The sequence below is a fragment of the Panthera onca genome, chromosome B1 (genome assembly GCF_046562875.1).
Source record: "Panthera onca isolate mPanOnc1 chromosome B1, mPanOnc1 haplotype 2, whole genome shotgun sequence".
NCBI lineage: Eukaryota > Metazoa > Chordata > Mammalia > Carnivora > Felidae > Panthera > Panthera onca.
Window position 1 is genome coordinate 4,818,756 of NC_138342.1, and position 15,802 is coordinate 4,834,557.

The 15,802-nt window shown below is 55.4% G+C and overlaps 1 protein-coding gene across 2 annotated transcripts in view; it reads left to right on the forward strand.

Annotated features, from left to right (window-relative positions):
* PPP2R2C (protein phosphatase 2 regulatory subunit Bgamma) overlaps positions 1-15,802 on the forward strand; it is a 138,404-nt gene that overhangs the window by 76,977 nt on the left and 45,625 nt on the right. For both annotated transcript variants that reach the window (XM_060655477.3, XM_060655476.3), the window contains exons 2-4: positions 6,956-7,053; positions 9,093-9,258; positions 11,527-11,639. In XM_060655477.3, coding sequence (XP_060511460.1) covers positions 6,956-7,053; positions 9,093-9,258; positions 11,527-11,639 — 377 coding nt within the window. The remainder of the gene's footprint in view (positions 1-6,955; positions 7,054-9,092; positions 9,259-11,526; positions 11,640-15,802) is intronic.

Sequence of the window (15,802 nt, forward strand, 5' to 3'; positions counted from 1 at the left end):
GACGGCACTGTGGTCAGAGCACTGTGTAGACCAGGCCCCTTGGTGGGGGAGGGAGCATGTGCCTGCCTGAAAACCTAGGCTGTAGTGGGGAGCTTTTTCTGCTCGGGAAAAGTCTCCCCTTTTAACTTTTTCTGATCGGGAAAGTCTTCCCTTTTAAATGACCGTGCCGCCTCCAAAAACAGGTGATCTACGGAGCAGAGCTGGGTGGGTGGCTGTTCTTCGTTTTAAAGAGGCCGTGCCTGGCAACCCCCGTCCCAGTCAGCCCCTGCTGTGTAACAAACATCCCCAGAACTCAGTGGCTTCAAACAAGAAGCCTTTATTTTTGCTCCTGAGTCTGTAGGTCTAATGGGTGTTCTTAGGCTGTGCTCACTCACACACTCGTGGTAGTTGTGGTCAGGAAGGTGCCTCTGCTGGTCCTGGTGGGCTGTGTCATTTTTGGGGACCGGCTGGCTGTAGACTGGCCCGGTGTGGCCTCCACTGCAGTGGCTCATCCCTGCCGCACATGCCTCTCATCCTCCAGCAGCTGGCCTGGGGGTTCGTGGTGGCATAGGGGTCCCAGAGAGCAGGCGCTGCGTGGCCTCGTGAGGCCTGGGCTTGGAGCCAGCACCTCTCGTGTCCACCCCATTCTTTTGGCCGAAGCAGGTCACAGGCCGTGCGGGGCCAAGGGTGGGAAAGTAGGCTCTACCTCCGGAGGGGAGGGGCTGCAAAGTCACCCCTCCCAGGGGAACCCGGAGAAGGTGCTGGGGAAGCCCGCTCACCCAGTCCTGTCTCAGGCTGGTGCCCCGCTGCCTGGCCTCCTTCCTCTCACTGAGCTTCCTTCTGCGGCAGGCGGGCACCTCTTGTCTCCTCTTTCTGCCCACACCTCCGTCCTCATCAGCCTGACGCCTCTGACGATGCTAATTAAAGGCATTGCTCCCATCAGAAGGATCGGGCTGGGCTTTCTGAGGCCTCCCCTCTGCCGTGAGCCCCGACATCTGATGGATCATTAATGGTGTCGACGGCACTTACGGTGACGGGCGGTGATGGACGAGCAGGGCAGGAGTCCCCCGCTGCCCCCGCCGCCCCGACAAGCATCTTAATCTCCCCTGCAGGTATGTAGGCTTCTGCCAGAGTTTCCAGGGAACTTTCCAGGCCACAGAATCATTTGAATTTCACCTAAACCCTAGGAGAACTGTGGCCAGGCAGGGATGACAGTTGTGGCAACCGGGGCTCAGAGAGGGTGAGTGATTTGGGTGAGGTCACACAGCTAGTATACACCAGGGCTCGACTGGAGTATCTTCCTCTGGCGACAGTCACAGCAGATATCCTGGAGATCCGCGGGCTCCTGCCCCCACGTGGCACCAGCCGGAGCCACAACCCGGGGTGCAGCCCGTGTCCTCCAGGGCTGGTGTGTGTGTGGCCTCTTGTGTTAGCTCTGTTCTCCCTCCGTGCCAGTTATGGCAGCCGAGACAATGGGCCACGAGCTCAGTGGCCTAAAACAACAGAGATCCCTTCTCTCGCCGTCTGGAGGCTGGAAGACTGAAAGCAAAGCGTCGGCAGGACCGTGCCCCCCCCCCCCCCGAAGCCTCCAGGGAGGAATCTGTCCCCCAGCTTCTGGTGGTGGCTGGCAGTTTCTCATGTTTCTTGGCCTCCAGATGAGTCTCTCCGGTCTCTGCCCTGTTGTCATATGGCCTTCTCCCTGTATGTGTGTGTGTCCCTGTGAAATCACATAGGCTTCTTGGTAGGACACCAGTCATTGGATTTAGGACCCACCGTAGTCCAGTATGACCTCATCTTAACTCGATCATCTGCAGAGATGACCCCAATAAGGTCACAGTCACAGGAGGTTAGGACTTCAACATATTTGTTGGGGGGGGGGGGTGGACACAGTTCATTCACAACACCATCCCTGGCTCCAGTTCCCAATGTGGACCTTGTCACTTGGCTGGTCACATCCAACACCACCTCTGATTCTCCCTAAGCCCATACTGGGCCACAGTGTGGCTTTCTGGCTCCCCGGACCAGGTGGCTCTGGGCTTCCCCTGCTGGCACTGCATGGTGGCCATTTCCAGGGAGGTGACAAGTGTCTCCTGGTGCCGTGGCCCAAGCTGCCTCTTCCAGCCTTGCCTTTTGAGGAGCTGAAGGAGAAGGAAGAGGGGACCTCTCAAGTGGGAAGGCAGCATGGGCTTTCGTGGGATTTTTCTTCACCCGTGACAGGGTGACTCGGAGCCACCACTGGCTTGTCAGGCGGCTTGGCAGCCCTCACTCAATGGCTGAGTGGCACTATGAGACCCTGTGGTGTGGGTGCAGGGACACACTGCACAGGCCCTGCTGCATATGTGACCTTGGGCAAGCTCCTTGCCTCTCGGTGACCAAGGTCGCTTATCTGTAAAGAGAGAATGATGGTAGGACAGTAGGACTGTTCTGAGATTGGATTTCTGGTCCCTGGAAGGCCTTAACTGAAATGTCTTCGTTTGCTTTTCATTCTTGAGGAGTATGTCCACTGGATACAGAATTCTGGGTTCACCGGCTTTTGAATTCTTATTCAGCCCTTTGAACATCTTCTGGACTGCATCCTTTCTGATGAGAAATCGTCAGTCATTGGAGGCCTGATGCCTCTGAATGTGACATGGTTTTCTTCCAGCCGCTTACAAAATTCTATCACTAATTTGGTCTTCAGTCGTTCAACAGTTAGGTGTGGCTTTCTTTGTATTTATCCTCTCTGGAGGTAACTGAGCTTCCGAAATGTGTCGCTGGTGTCTTTTCCCGTATGGGGGATTTTTTCCAGCCGTTGTTCCTTGAAGTCTTTCTCCTACTCTATTATCTCTCTCTCCTCTCCTTCTGGAACCGCAATCACATGTGTGTTAGACATTTGACATTGACCTGCAGATCCCAGAAGATCTGTTCTTTTTTTTTTTTTTTAATGTATTTTCTCTCTCTTTACTTTGAGTAATTTCCTTTGCATCCTTGAGCATAGTTATAATACCTACTTTAATTTTTTCATTTGCCAGTTCCAACATCCGGGGCATTTCATGGCCAGTTTCCATGAATCATCTTTATATTAAGTATGGGTGATGCGTTCATATTTCTTTGTATGTCTTCATATAATTTTGGATTCTGTCCTGGGCGTTGTGAATGATGACATTGTAGAGATTCGAGATGTTTTTTATGTCCCTCCAAAGAGCATTTTTTTTTTTGTTTTATTTTGTGTTTGTGAGCAGTTAACTTGGTTGAACTCAACTGTAAACCCCATCTCCGGGGTGATGGACAATAGCACAGCCTCAGGTCACTTCTTTTAGCCATCGCTGGGTTGCTTGGAATCTGTCATACACATGTGTGTTTTGTAGCCAAAGATTTGGGCAGAGTTTATATGCTGCATTTGGGGACTTCCTCAGTCACCCCCCCTTTCCAGAATTTACTCCCTCACTTTCCAGCTGCTAGGATTTCCCCAGTCCCTGCCTTCTGATTTATTGAGTCTTAAGAGTAGGACTTTATGTCTGAGTTTCAGTAGCCCCATGGCACAGACTGGGGCCTGTCCTCAGCCATGAAAATAGGAAACTTATCCAGTGAGTTTCAATTGCTGATTTTTCTGCAGGTTCCACCTGTACTTGGTTCCCTCCAGTGCCTCAGGTAGTTGTGTTTTGTTGTTTCATCTGTTGAGGTTTTATCGTCGCTACTGGTGAGAGAGTTGATCCAATAGGAGCCGCCAGCTATTTCCAGAAGCAAAAACTTCTATGGAGAGATTTAGAACAGTGCCTGGAAAACAAGCACTTTAAGAATGTGAGTTCATATTATTGACCACACTGCTGGGTTCCCTTCTGTGGTCAAGGTGAGAGGCAACCTGGACAGGGACCACCCCCATGTAAGAAGGGGTCCATATTCAATGAGGGACCCACAGTGAGCATGAGACTGTAGTTGTAGGAGAGACCGCTGAACTGGGGGGCAGGGGTGGTCTCCAGGAGGGCTTCCTGGAGGAGGTGGTATTGGGACTGGATATGTGTCAAACATTCCAAGATGAGAGACTTTCTGATTTCAAGGTTTTATTGATAAGAATTTCCAGCTGTCAGGGGAAGTAACCTTGCCTATGGCAACCCCTAGAAGATACTTCCTGTAGCAATAAATAGATGTGAAACACCCACCAACCTGAGGCCTGAGGGAGCGGTGCCATGGTCTGCTTGCTCCATAAGTGTTTGTGCGATGGGACTAGTGGGGCTGGAGGTCAGGACCCCCAAATCCGCATAGTGAAGTTGAGCCGCCATTCATCCCGCACACTTCTGGGCTGGCCACTGCAAAGTGCGTGGAGGCCAGAAGCAAGGCCGAGAAGGAACTTTAGTTTCTCCGTGCAGTAAATTTTAGTAACTCATCCTTGCTCAGAGTCGCGATCCTTCCTCCTGGACCCTCACACCCCGTAGTCCCACTGGAGCTTCCAATCCCGGGCAGACGCTATTATAGCCAAAAAACTGAGGCTCAGAGAAGTGGCGTGACCAACCCAAGGCCACACAGCCAAGCCGCTGGAGCCCAGACTCCAACCCAGGACTTCCGACTGGCCCGTGAGCAGCTCGGGAGGTTGTCCCCAAGCAGGCGCCTCCCCGTCTCCAGCTGCCAATGGAAAGAATAGTTGTGCCCCCCTCAGAGGCTGGCGTGAGTCTCAAAGGAGGCAGTGGATGTGAAAGTGACACATAAATTGTAAATTGCCAGCAGATGTTAGCGTCTGTTGCTGTGGAAACCGCCCAGCATTTAAGGACTGCGTTTGCTCTGGGCACCGGTGGTCACGTTGGCGTTTTAATCTAATAGCATTGTTATTCTTCCGTCATAAAAATAATATAAATTATGCATATGTCCAAACTAACTCATCAACTTGGATACGTGAAATATGTACATTTGTATGTATCACTTATACCCCGAGAAAACTATTAAAAATACACATTCATTACAGAAAATTGAGAAAACGTAGAAACGTGGAAAGAGAAACAAAAATACTTTATTTCAACCACCCCAAAGCTCCCTGTGCCAACGTGGTGGGGAATCGTTTTTCGGCTTCTCTTTCCTCTGCCCGGTGTGTTTGGCATTTAGCACGGCTGCGATCATTGGTCTATATGATTTAAAACACTTTATGCACAATTTCGCACCCTGCTCTTTGCCCCTTAGGGGCTGCTGATACGACGTAGCGGGAACCCAGCTCTGAGGGCTCTGGTTCCGCTGGTCCGGGTTCAGGGCCGGCTGCCCCACGGAGGGCCCGGCCCTTTCCCAGCTCCGGGCTCCGCAGGCATTTACATGTTCCCGTACAGCCGCTCTCGCTGTCTTGTCTTGTCTTTCTAAGTTCAATGAAATGTGCCTTTATCTTGATCGATGAAAATGTCCAGCCCATCATCCCGCTTCTGAACCACCTTTTCTCTTCTCTTTTCTTTTGCTGTCAAAGCCGACATTTACCTATGGCTCCGGTGGCCAGTGCAGGCCGGAAGCTGCCTCTAAAAGGCACTGGCTGGAAAAGCAAAGGGCGTTTATTGAATAGAAATGCAAAAATCACTTGAGGTCTTGAGTAAGAGGTGGCCAGTGCTTTTGAGAAGCAGCAAGGAGCCCCGTGTGAGTGGAAGAGGAAGGGGGGCAGGAGGGGAGATGAGGCGGGGGGGGGGGGGGGGGGAGGAGAGGTGTTACCTTTTACTGAGTGAAAAACAAGACGTAACAACAAACATTTTTTTTTTCCTGGCGCATCTGCAGATCTGCTGAACTAGGCTGGGTTGGGCTGGGTAAGTGGGGAGGCAGGGGCCCTCCTAGGGGCTGACTCTGCTGCGTCCCTCCCCCTCCTCCTGGGACCTTGGGGCTAGCCCAGGCAGGTCCTTCTGGAAGCGGGAGGGGTTCTGGATGGTGGCTTGTCTGCTGGTGTCCCATAGGCCAAAGCAGATCACACGGCCAAGCCCAGAGTCCGGGAGGGAGGGGGTCTGGGAGGGGTCTGGCTGGGGCTTGCCCAGCCCTCAGTGGGGAGGCAACACCGAGTTCTGTGCGGGTGCTGGAGGGGAGTGACTATTTGGGCTTCTGATGGGGTCTGCCTCTGAGGACCAGAGACCACTCAGACTTTAGACCACTCTGAGACCTTTGCTTTTTACCCTGAGGTCAGATGGGTTTCGGGTGGGCCCCCTCTTGCTGTGCTGGGGCTAGCTTATAGCAGGAGCAGGGACGAAGCCAAGAGGTCCTTTCGCGGGCTGTCAGAATCTTGCGGGGGCGAGAGGTGGGGAGATGTGGGTGGAGTCTGGGTGTATTGCAAAGGCTGAGCCAGTAGGACTGGACGCGGCAGGGGAGAGGGGCAGAGAGAAAGGGGTCACAGAGACTCCCAAGGCTGGGGCCCGACCGGGGCTGGGGGGTATGGAGCGGCCACCACCTGAGAGGAAGGCTGCAGAGGAAGGCTTCGGGAGGGAACAGCGTCTGGTTTTGTGGACCCGCGGAGGGTTTCGGGCATCACTCTGGCAGCTGTGGGAGAACCGGGCAGGGGCTGTGATCATAGCTGCGGTTTGTCGCAAAGTAGGTCCACTGTGCTAAAGCTGGAGCAGAGATTCTGGTGCCTACAGAGTCCGGGCCAGGAGTGTGAAGCTTAAGGGGGTCCCACTGACGGGGGGCTCATGGGGGGCAGGGCTGACCACAGTTGGTCCCAGGGGCCCCCAGAGTAGGGCTAGTGTCCAATTTGTAGCCCAGTCTCCCGGCCAGCCCGTGAAACCCCCAAACTGCCTCTGGAAGCACGAGTGGGAGGAAGGTAGGAAGCAGGAAGGAGACAGAGTAAAGCCCATGGACGGGTCCTGCAGCCAGCGGGGAGGGGACGGGGGGGACCACTGGCCCCTCGTCAGGGCACCTGACCCTCGGGCTCCTGCTTCCAGATGGTGGCACAGCCCAGGGGTGCATTCTGTGCGGGTGGGTCCTAGTTCTGTGGACCTGCGCAGTACTGGGGTCCTAACGAGCCACGCCTTCCTGTCTCTCCCCCCCATAGCTGATATCATCTCTACTGTTGAGTTCAACCACACCGGAGAGCTGCTGGCCACAGGCGACAAGGGTGGCCGGGTCGTCATCTTCCAGCGGGAACCAGAGGTGCGGCCGGACCTGGTGGTGGCGGGGGGGGGGGGGGGGGGGGCGGTGCTACGCCCAACGCGGGCCCTTGCTCATTCTGCCCGGGATCCCTGAGAGGCACTCAGGACAGGCTGTTGTCCTGGCATAAGCCTGAGATTACTGCCCTGTGCCTGGGTGAGCCGGCGCTGTCCCAGCCAGAGGTGGGGGGACAGGAGGACTGGGTTTTCTGCAGGGGTCAGGCGGGGGTTGGCGATGAGGCTCAGCCCCAGGCCTCGCCCTGGTGAGGTTTGTTGTCCAGCAGAATTCCGGGTAAGACCGGAGTGGCCTGGATCAGCCTACCCGGGGCGGGGGTGGGGGGGGTGGGTACTGTTTCCGAACCCCTGAAAGAAACCTCATGATAAAAAGGCCCCCATTTGCTGAGTACCTACTGTGTGCAGTCCCCTTGCTATGCTCTTTAAGGACGTTTCTCATTCACTCTCCACTGCCCACCCCAGAGGGTGGGGACCGACACCCATTTTACAGATGAGGACACTTGGAGAAGTTGCCCAGCCAGTGAGCAAAGACCAGGGATTGAAATCAAGACGCCAGCCTGCCTCCAAGGGGCGGGAGGGGGGGCGGCATCCCACACACCAAACCCATGCAGGGATTAGATGCTGAAGACAGGATGGTGAAAACCAAGGGGGTTGGGGAGGGGAGGGGGAAGGGAGAGGAGAAAGAGAAGAGGAGGAGGGGTGATTGAGAAGGAGAGAGGGGAGGAGGGAGATGTTGCAGACGCAACCCTGCTCCATCCAGTTCCGGACCCGATTGAGGTCAGACTTCACCGTGCTCACCCCCGTCAACCTCCTCACAACAGCCCCAGTGGCACAATCAGGGGCCATTAGTGGTCTCATTTCACAGATGGGGAGACCGGAGCTCAGAGCGTGTGAAATAGCTTAGCAAGGACACATAGCCAGAGAGTGGACAGCTGAAAATCGGTCACCCATGCACCGTGGCCGGAGCGTGCTGATTTCACGGGGACCAGGGTAGCCGGCCGGGGATCGCAAAGCTCCTTTTTGCAGAAAGAAATTAAATCGCAAGATGCAAGTTTCTCAACTCTGAATTTTTCTCCTGTTAATGCTTTTCTTTATCCTGGTCCCGCTGACCTTCGTTGTGGGCAGTGCTCACGGGACAGAAAGGGAGTTAGCCAGGCATCCAGGGGAACTTGAAAGCTTTCCGGAAGCAGAACAGGTGTGGAAACATAGCAGTAGATGCTTTTGGAGAAAGTGAACAGGAACCTTGAAATCCTGCGTGGCAGAATGTCTCCGCTTTGCTCCCAGGCAGGTTATACTTCTGGTAGAAGCTTCATGTTGTGACATAAACTGAAATCATCTGCTGGGACAGTTGTCCCTCTGCCCGCAATGGATTCCCCACCGCACTGTGTTGAGGGATCTACTGTGAGGGTCCGTGTCGGGAGCTCGCTGCCAAAACCGGGGTGGGCCTGCCGAGGAAAGTCGCGGGGACGTGACTGGCATTGCGGGATATTCTGCCACGGTGTAGTGTCTGTTCCAGAGTACGTTCATTCCTCAGGTCAGGCCTCCTGAGTTGGACACTCAGACTGGAGGAGCAGGCCAGAGCCTTGGCCTTGGTGTCAGACCTCAGAGGCACGGGTGACAGCACCTAGTATACACATGGCCTTGGGCGGGGGTGGTCAACTCATCTCCAAGCCTCCGCTTTCCCATCTGTAAAATGGGGAGACTCACGGTGCCCACCGCAGAGGGGCCGTAAGGCTAGAACAAGACGAGGAGTGAGAAGCACTTAGCTCAGCACATAGTAGGTGTTCATCAAATGCGATGAGGTAGCCCGGTTGCTGTTGGTTTTACTTATTGGACAGAGAAGGAGACAGGGCTTGGTTTCCTTTGACCCTGGCGTCGGGTCTGCGAGCCCTGCTGGACACGGGCCGCCTGGCAGTCGGGCTCTCTGAGGGTTTGGTCCGTGCGTCCCTCACCCCTGCCTGGGGGGCTGCTCCCACCCCACCCCTGCCATCCTGGAGCTCAGGTGTCCTCGTCTGGGTTTTCTTGCAGAGTAAAAATGCGCCTCACAGCCAGGGCGAGTATGACGTCTACAGCACCTTCCAGAGCCACGAGCCGGAGTTTGACTATCTCAAGAGTCTGGAGATAGAGGAGAAAATCAACAAGATTAAGTGGCTTCCTCAGCAGAATGCCGCCCACTCCCTGCTGTCCACCAACGGTGAGGGGCCGCCCGCCTGTGCCCGCCCTGGGCCGTCAAGTGCTCTTTCCCACCTCGCTTAGGTTGTGAGCATTTTCCCAGGTCCCGAGAACCCCAAAATCATATTTTGAGCAGCGCGTGAATTCCCTGCGATGACCCCGCTGCGTCTTAGCCTTTTCCCGTGGCTGGACATGAGGCTCGTTCCCACTATTCCAAGCAGCTGAGTCAGGAATGGCTCCGTGATGACTTTTGTTCGGGGGGTGTGGGGGGGGCTCGATAGTCCCAGTGAAGGAGGCAAGCTTAGGTCTTCTGCAAGAGTGCGGCTGCCGCTCTTGGGGGTGGGGTGGGCTGCAGGACGGGCACGGATTTAGGAGCCTGGCTGGCCACCTGACCCTTCCGCCCCAGGGAGAACGCATGCGCCCCCAGGCCCCCGGCTTCCTGGCCAGACTCCTTGCTTCCCTGAGCCTCGGTTTCCCCGCCTGGGCAGCAGGGTGGATGCAGCTCCCTCCCTTGTGTTGTGGTGAGGGTGATGGGAGGTGACACCCCCCCCCGCCCCGGCACCCTGAGACCAGCCAGTCCTGCTGCCGTGTGCGTGAGCCTCACAAGGTGACACCACCCGTCTCCTCCATCAGAGCCCAGACTCGGTGCGGCTGCTAAGGCATCCTTGAAATGGCCCAGACTCAACCCCACCGACCCAGCCTTGTGCCCAAAGGCTGCCCTCCCTGCCCCTCACCTGGCCAGCCAGCCCTATCATCCTTGTCCCTGAGACCTCCACTGGGTGTCACCTTCCACTGAGCCCTCACCGACGTCTCAGCTGAGCCTGGGGTCCCTCCTGCGGTCGGTCCCGGCCCCTCCCTGCCCCAGGCCTGCCCTCCAGGAGCTCCCGCTGTCCTCGTCCTTCACTGTGCCACGTGCACGATCTGAGACCCCCTTAGGGGTGCCTGGCACGGGGTCATGTTCAGCCAGCACTGGAGCAGAGGCAGCGTGGACCTCCCCAAGGACGGGAGACCCTAATGTGGTTCACATCCTGGTCCTGCCACTTCCCCATCTGACCTGTGATGGGTGTGCCTGCCTCGCGGGGGCCCTGGGAGGACGGAGTGATGTGAGGCCACGGTGGGTTTCGAGCAGGGCCGGAGCTCCTGAGCCGCACACGTGGTTTCCCTCTACCCGTGGGAACAGGGTGCATCATTCTCCTCCTGCCCTTCTGGAGGGAAGGCAGCTTTAGAAGCTCCCTACCCTCCCACTCTCAGAGCTGCTCACCACCCCCCCACCTCCCGGGTTTAAATCCCAGCTGCTCCCTTTGCTAACGCATGTCTTTGGGTACATATCAAGGGTTTAGTGATCTCAGTCGTCTCCCTCTTCGTTCTCCTGAGCCTGACGGTGTGTGTTTGAGGCACAGGAGCGGCTGGCGTTCTCCAGAGAAATGGGACCGAGGCGTGTGGACGGATGTAACATGTAGATACAGATACATAGAAAGAGGCTTACTTTGAGGGGTTGTCGCACATGATTGTGGGGGCCGGCAAATCCACAATGTGCAGGGCTGGCTGGAAGGCTGGAGACCCAGGGAAGAGCTAACGTGGCCGCTCGAGTCTGAAGGCCATCTGCTGGCAGAATTCCCTCTTCCTCAGCAGAGGTCAGTCTTTTGTCCTTTACGGCCTTCACCTGATTAGATGAGGCTCACCCACACAATGGAGGCCAGCCTGCTTTCCTCTACGGTTTAAATGTTAATTCCATCCAAAAAAAAAAAAAAAAAAAAAAACACCTTCAGAGCAACACGCACCTACGTTTGACCAGATACCAGGGTAGCCTGGCTTCGCCACGTTGACATATAAAAGGAAGCATCACAGTTACTACATGGCCCTCCTGATATTCGTGGCAGGATTTCAGAGAAGTGAGGCCACTGGGAACCTGCCCTCTGGATGGGCGGGGCGCTGCTCAGAAATGTGGGTCACCCTCCTTTGTCTGCCGCTGCAGAGCCTAAAAACTGGGAAACTGCAGTCGTATGCTCTGTCTGGACGTGGCTTTAGACTTGGCCAGCTGCCCTCAGAGGTGCCTTCCCTTCTGACCCGGGAGTTGTCTCTTGGGATCAGTTGTGAGGAGGCAGAGATCGAGGACAGATACCCCATTCACGGCCACGTTCAGCGCATGGGTGCACAGGAGAAAGAACCTGCCTGTCCGAGAGCAGGACCCCGGTCAGGTGATTCCCGGATCAGCGCTCCCCTACCTCGTGGCCCGTTCCCTGTGCTGGTGTTCATCACGTATCCCGTTTCATTTGCTTTGTTTTTAAAGATAAAACTATCAAGTTATGGAAGATTACGGAACGAGATAAGAGGCCTGAGGGATATAACCTAAAAGATGAAGAAGGGAAGCTTAAAGACCTGTCCACGGTGACGTCGCTGCAGGTGAGATGTGGACCATGGAAGGTTCCGGCAAACGGGAAGCGGCGCATGCTTCTGTTAGTGGGGAGGATTTTAGGACTCGAAGGGCCTTTGAGATTTTTGCCAGAGCCGGGTTCAGGTCCTGGCTGGGCTGCTTACTCGTGGGGTGGCCGCGGGCTTTCTCCCTGCTGGAAGCCTCGGTTTCCCCACCAACAGAGCTGGGATGGTCATGTTTCTCCCGGAAGTGTTGTGCGGATGAGGCGGGAGTGATGCACGTCCAGGAAGCGCTTGTGAACTGCAGCTGTGGGTGCAGAGCAAGTTCTAGAACCCCTTGCTACACCGAGGGGGAGACTGAGGCCCAGAGAGAGGCAGCAACTCCCCCAAAGCCGCTGCGCCGAATGAGTGGCAGAGCCAGAAGAGGAGAACCTGGGAGGGGAGCTTTGTGTGGATTCCAAGCCCTTTGTCGAGGGACCGAGGGAAGCCTGGAAGGCACGGTTCTCCACAGCCGGTACGGAGGCTCGACCCAATGCAGTTGTCTTAAAAGAGGCCGGGGAGGCTAAGATGCAGGGCCTTGCTGAGGCCAACTCCTGTCCCCACATGCTTAAAAGGCAAAAGAGCTCCTCTTTCTTCCGGGGAGGGGTGTGAGACCTGGCAGAGAGGGTAGTGGAGTCCCAGGATCCGGGTTCCAATCCTGCCTCGGCCACCTCCTGGCGGTGCGCCCCTGGGCAAGGCTCTCCGCCTCCACGAGCCTCCGACTGCTGATCTGGAATGAGAATAAGCACTTCCGTGGCGAGCGTTGTGTCGCTGCCTGTAATGACTCAGTCCTAGAACGTGGGCACATGATCATCAGCCCCGTTTTACAGATGAAATGAGAGCTGAATCCAAACCCAGGGAAGTCGGGCTCCAGGATGGGCCTCCCGGTCTCCTCCGTGAAGCGGGAATGAGGCCCCCACCTCATGGGAGAGCCACGGGAATGGTTAATGGTGTCCTGCTGGAGGACTCCGTGAAAGTCTGCCCCTGTCCTTCTCCAGGGGGGCAGGAAGCCTGCTGAGGCCATCTCGGCTGTCCCTGGCTTCTAGAACCGAGCCTGGAACATAGTGGGTGCTTTGTTCACGCTTGTTGAAGGTGATGCTGGTGCACGGCTAATTTGGGTTTGTTCATTCATCACACACTTGGAAGCACCTACTGTGTGCCCAGCCCTGCTCTAGGCACTGGGAGGCCTCAGTGAAACAAAGAGCCTAAGGGAGGGATTGGGTCTGAGTTGGTGTCCCTTGCTCCTGGGATAGGCCGGGCTCAGAGCAGCGGCCTGAGTCCCGTGCAGGTTCCATGTTCTAGCCAATGTGGAAAGGCTGGGTCACATCATCCGAGCTGCCTGTCCTCCTGGGTGAGGAGGACACAATTCACAACGACAGCTGTCCGCTCCAGGCGGACAGTGGCGAGGCCTGGCGTGGGGGTGTTAGCGCCTCCCGCGGGCTCCCCAGCCACTCCGGATCTACTTGATGCTGGTCAGGTGGCTGTAGGCAGGGCCCTGCTGTGTGCCTCAGTCTCCTTGTCCGCAAAATGGGGGGCGGTGACTCACCTTCTCTGAAACAGCTTAGCATACGCGCTCCCTAGGTGTCCAGCAAATTGTCGTTAAATATGGAACGGTAATCAGTGTTGTTCCCGAGATGGAGAAATAAATATTTAAACATACTGGCCTCTAAATGACTCGCAAATTGTGCAAATAAATTCTGAGGAAGTCAGGAGGCCAATTAGCTTCAACATTGACTAATGGCAGTGACGGTGTCCCCCGCCCCACCCCCCAGCCCCACGAAAGTGTATGAGGGTTTCATCTGGTGGGAAGGATACAATTATCACCTCTTGATGGGCCTGGCACTTGCGGCAGAGCCGGGGGCCCACGGGAATCGGTTTATTTCCCTCTCAGCGTCTGAGACTTTGCTCTGTATTTCACTCACGTCCCCAGATGGCCCTTAGCCGTCCCTTGAGGCTGGGGGAGAAAGGAGAAGGAACGAGGGCATTTGGGTCTTTCCTCGACTCACCTCTTCTGTGTGTCCTCCCACGTCACCCAAGCCACCCAGCCCTGTGCAGCTCTTGACGCGATCCCTGCCGCTCATGCTGGAGGCTGGCGCTGTTATTTACTAACAGACTACTCTGTCCTTGGCCCTGTGCTAGGTCCCTGGGTGTCAGGCACATGGAGTCACCCCACACTGGTGGTCAGTGCTGTGACAGACGCACAGGGAGGCCTTTCTCTACCTTGTTGATTTGGCGTACTCCTATTCATCCTTTAAAACCCTGTTCGCCTTCTCCTCTGTAAATCATCCTTCTGTGCACTCCAGCCTTCTGTATCCACGGTGTTCTGTCCTTAGTGTTTGTGTGACGGCCCTCCTGCCTCTCACCTTGACTAGACTGTGGCTTCTGGAAGTGTTGGAAGGGGGGGAATGTTTTATTCACGAGACACCCAAACCTTCAGGGCATATTTATTTTCACTCTTCCTCTCCTTTAAGGAGAGGCTTTCAGTGGCTTTGAAATACGGTTTGGGGTGGCAGTGAATGGCTGGAGCCCTGATGTAGCCCAAGTCCGACGGGAGGAAACAGCGTAGCCAGAAGGAGGGGAAGTGGACTGAGATCCAAGACTTTGCGAGGCCAGTGGCGTTCTGACCTTCTCCAGCAGCAGGTGCGACGTGAGAGAGTCCAGGGGTCCCCGAGGCAGACGGTAGCTGTGCTTTGAGGGAAGGGAAGATTAGGAGCTGATCCAGAATAGCCGACACATGGGGAGATGTGCAGGGCGGAGGGCCCCCTAAGAGGCCCGGGCACACAGACATCACCTCCCAGGCCGAGAGCCTAGAAGCTCAGGCACAGAGCCGGCGACACAAGAATGGCCCAGAACCAGGCAGACAGGCGCGCCAATGTGGCACACACCCACACTCATGCACACACATGCACACTCGCGTGCCCCACTCACATGAACACTCACACACCCATGCTCGCACATGCACACGTAGGCACATGCATATACTGGTACACACCCACATTCATATACCCACACATATGCCTGTGTGCACATACTCTTATACACGCACGCACATGCATATACTTGCACACACCCACACTCGTGCACACACACCCATACATTGCATATATGCATACACTCTCTTACACACACGCATGCACACACATATACTTGCACACACCCACATTCATGCACACACACACCCATACACTTGCACATGTGCATATGTGCACATGCACTCCATACATTCGCACATATGCACATACTCTTACACACGCACGCACACGCAGGCACACACATGTACATGCACGCTCACACATATAGTTGTACACACCCACATTCATGTGCACACACACCCATACACTCGCACGTATGTATACGTGCACATGCACTCCATATACTCGCACATACGCACACACTCTTACACATGCATGTACACGCAGGCACACACATGTACATGCATGCTCACACACATAGTTGTACACACCCACATTCATATACCCACGCATATGCCGATGTGCACATACTCTTATACACGCATGCATGCACGCACGTGCATATACTTCTACACACCCACACTCATGCACACACACCCATACATCGCATATATGCATACATGCATACACTCTCTTACACACACGCAGGCACACACATGTACATGCATGCACACATATGTAGTTGTACACACCCACATTCATGCAGACACACACCCATACACTTGCACATATGCATACGCGCACATGCACTCCATACACTCGGACATATGCACATACTCTTACACATGCATGCACACGCAGGCACACACATGTACATGCACACACACATATATGGTACACACCCACATTCATGTGCACACACACTCATACACCAGCACATAGGCATACTTGCACACCCCCTCACTCATACACACATACACACACACTCACACGTGCACACGCAGGCACACGCGGGCACATGCTCATACTGCATTTGCATCAGAAGGAACACTTAGTGTTCACCCACCCCTACTGCAGCTCCAAAGCTGTCACCTCCCATCTCAGCCGTCCCTGGGGAGCTCGAGGGACACAGCCCATTCATTCGCTCACCTGTTCTCTCATTCACCTGAGGACCTTGCCGTACTGGGCCCTGGGCTGAGGACCAGAGATCCAGAGGTGAACCAGAGAAGACACAGCGTGCCC